A 1,962-nucleotide genomic window follows, 5' to 3' on the forward strand; every position below is an offset into this window, starting at 1 on the left:
GGGGGGGGGGGGAGGTGCAGGTAGGTGGGCACAGTTAAAACCATGCACACACGAAACGGCATCAATATCATCACGCATCACAGTGACAAGCCAAAAAAAAGTAAAACAGAAACAGCCAGCGAGCACAATCAATTCTTGCAAGCAAATCAAAAACAGTTTCGGTGTTTCACATTTTAGCTGACAAAATCTTTTTTCCAGAGTGACTGTGGACCTGTGGCTGCAGATCCTCTCAAGATAACTTCATCAGAACAATCGTAAGTGAAAAACAGAGTAAGCATTTTCACATAAACGCAGTCCCTCTCATGGTTTTCCTCAGGGAGCATCAACAGCAATGCAGCAAGCACACAGGAAATGACCACTTCTAACCGTTTTCGTATTCTCAAGACACAGCTGACGTCACGGCCTCCACTGTCATTCATGTAATGGCATCTCAACACATTGCACTGAGGTCATTTTTTAGGCGTCTGCAGCAAGGCGATAACGATACGATAAACACAGGTACAACTTCCAATTCAATCCAAGCAGACAACGCAATCCAAGTGCACGAGACATGAGGTCGGAGCATCCTTGCACAACATGCATGTCGAACGTACCGTACCTTAGAGTACTTCACAGGCTGTCCATAGGTAGGGGAGGGGTGCAGGGAAGAAGTGCACAGGAAAAAAAAATAAAAAAATCAAACAAACCACAGAAGTTTGGAGGGGGGAGAGAGGACTGTTACTTTAAAAAAAAAGTGGAGAAGTTTGAATTAAATATGACTGGCCTACATTTTGTGCATGCGTGCGCTACCAGCTCTGCAAAAGAGCACAGCGATTCAAGACGACAAAACAACAAAAAAAAACAAAACGAAACAAATCATATATCCTCCTTTAATGCCTGCGATTTAATGTTTGCTCCTCAGCTGAAAAATTCAAGTTGCACAGGACAAAATTCAGAGGCGAAAATAAAGTGAAAATCCCCTCTGCAGCATGAAATCTCAAGTTGAACATTCACAATTTCCTGGGAGCATGAATTAATTTCTGCAGAGCATATGGTACCAAAGCGGTTGCACTGTAGGGCCCCTTTCTAACACACACACACACACACACACACACACACACACACTGCAGAAAATAAAAGCCAGACATTTGGCTGGAAGTGATTCAGGTCAGTTTTATGCGTTCGCTCTCAGCTCCATTTAGCTGTCATGTGAATCAGACCCAGGCGCTGGAGGTGAGATGCAGAAAGCAGAGAGAAACCAGCCACCCAGCAGTGTGTGAGACAGCTCGGTGCCTCTGCGCTTTACGCACTACTGGCTCTGTGTGTGTGTGTGTGTGTGTGTGTGTGTGTTCGTGTACGTATAAACAGAAGGTCTCTCAGTAGCACGCACAGAGGAGTGGAGGATGGGAGGATGGGAGGGGGGGGGAGACCTGGCAGGAGCCATTTCAGTCTAAATTGTAACAGAGCCCAGTCCTCTGCTTCCTAATCCCAACATGCATCCACACGTGTGGTGGTGCACACACACACACACACACACACACACACTGTCCTTCCCACCTGTCCTCTAAAAATCAAAAGGACAACCCCTCCCCCTCCCTCATTGAGCTCCAGGGCCAAGTAACACATAGAAAAAAAACCTGAAATGGACCACGGTTCGCCCATCTCCAACGCCTATGACCTGCCGCGCCCCTTTCTGTATCAGGTAATATGGATGTGGAGGAGGGGAAGGGTGGGTGGAGGGAGGGAGGAGAGGGCTGGGACTGTGAGCGCACCGCTACACCAGCTAATTGAGTGGCGTGGGGGCCGGTGGGGAATGAACAATGCCGGCAGGAGATAAAGGAATGGGAGAGGGGGAGAGGGAAAGGGCTGAAGTCAGCAGAAGTAGGACGGCCACCAGCCACCTGTCCTGCCGCAGAGGACGGAGCCGGAGAGCTGGAGGCAGATGGTGGCAAAGTCACCCAGTCTTTCCACCCCCCCCACCCC

General features: G+C 48.9%; 1 protein-coding gene across 10 annotated transcripts in view; it reads right to left on the reverse strand.

Annotated features, from left to right (window-relative positions):
* Nucleotides 1–1,962, reverse strand: part of r3hdm1 (R3H domain containing 1) — a 43,108-nt gene that overhangs the window by 24,998 nt on the left and 16,148 nt on the right. For 9 of the 10 annotated variants that reach the window (XR_015436389.1, XR_015436390.1, XM_023395403.2 and 6 more), the window contains exon 4: nucleotides 599–616. The exons of the other annotated variant lie outside the window; for it this stretch is intronic. Coding sequence is in view for 7 of the 9 variants with exons in the window: in XM_023395403.2 (XP_023251171.1) it covers nucleotides 599–616 (18 nt within the window). In the remaining 2 variants the exon portion in view is untranslated. The remainder of the gene's footprint in view (nucleotides 1–598; nucleotides 617–1,962) is intronic. 10 annotated transcript variants of the gene reach the window in all.

This window comes from Seriola lalandi, unplaced genomic scaffold (assembly GCF_002814215.2).
Source record: "Seriola lalandi dorsalis isolate HSWRI2012SDOR001 ecotype SW California unplaced genomic scaffold, Sedor1 jcf7180002054962, whole genome shotgun sequence".
NCBI classification, from domain to species: domain Eukaryota; kingdom Metazoa; phylum Chordata; class Actinopteri; order Carangiformes; family Carangidae; genus Seriola; species Seriola lalandi.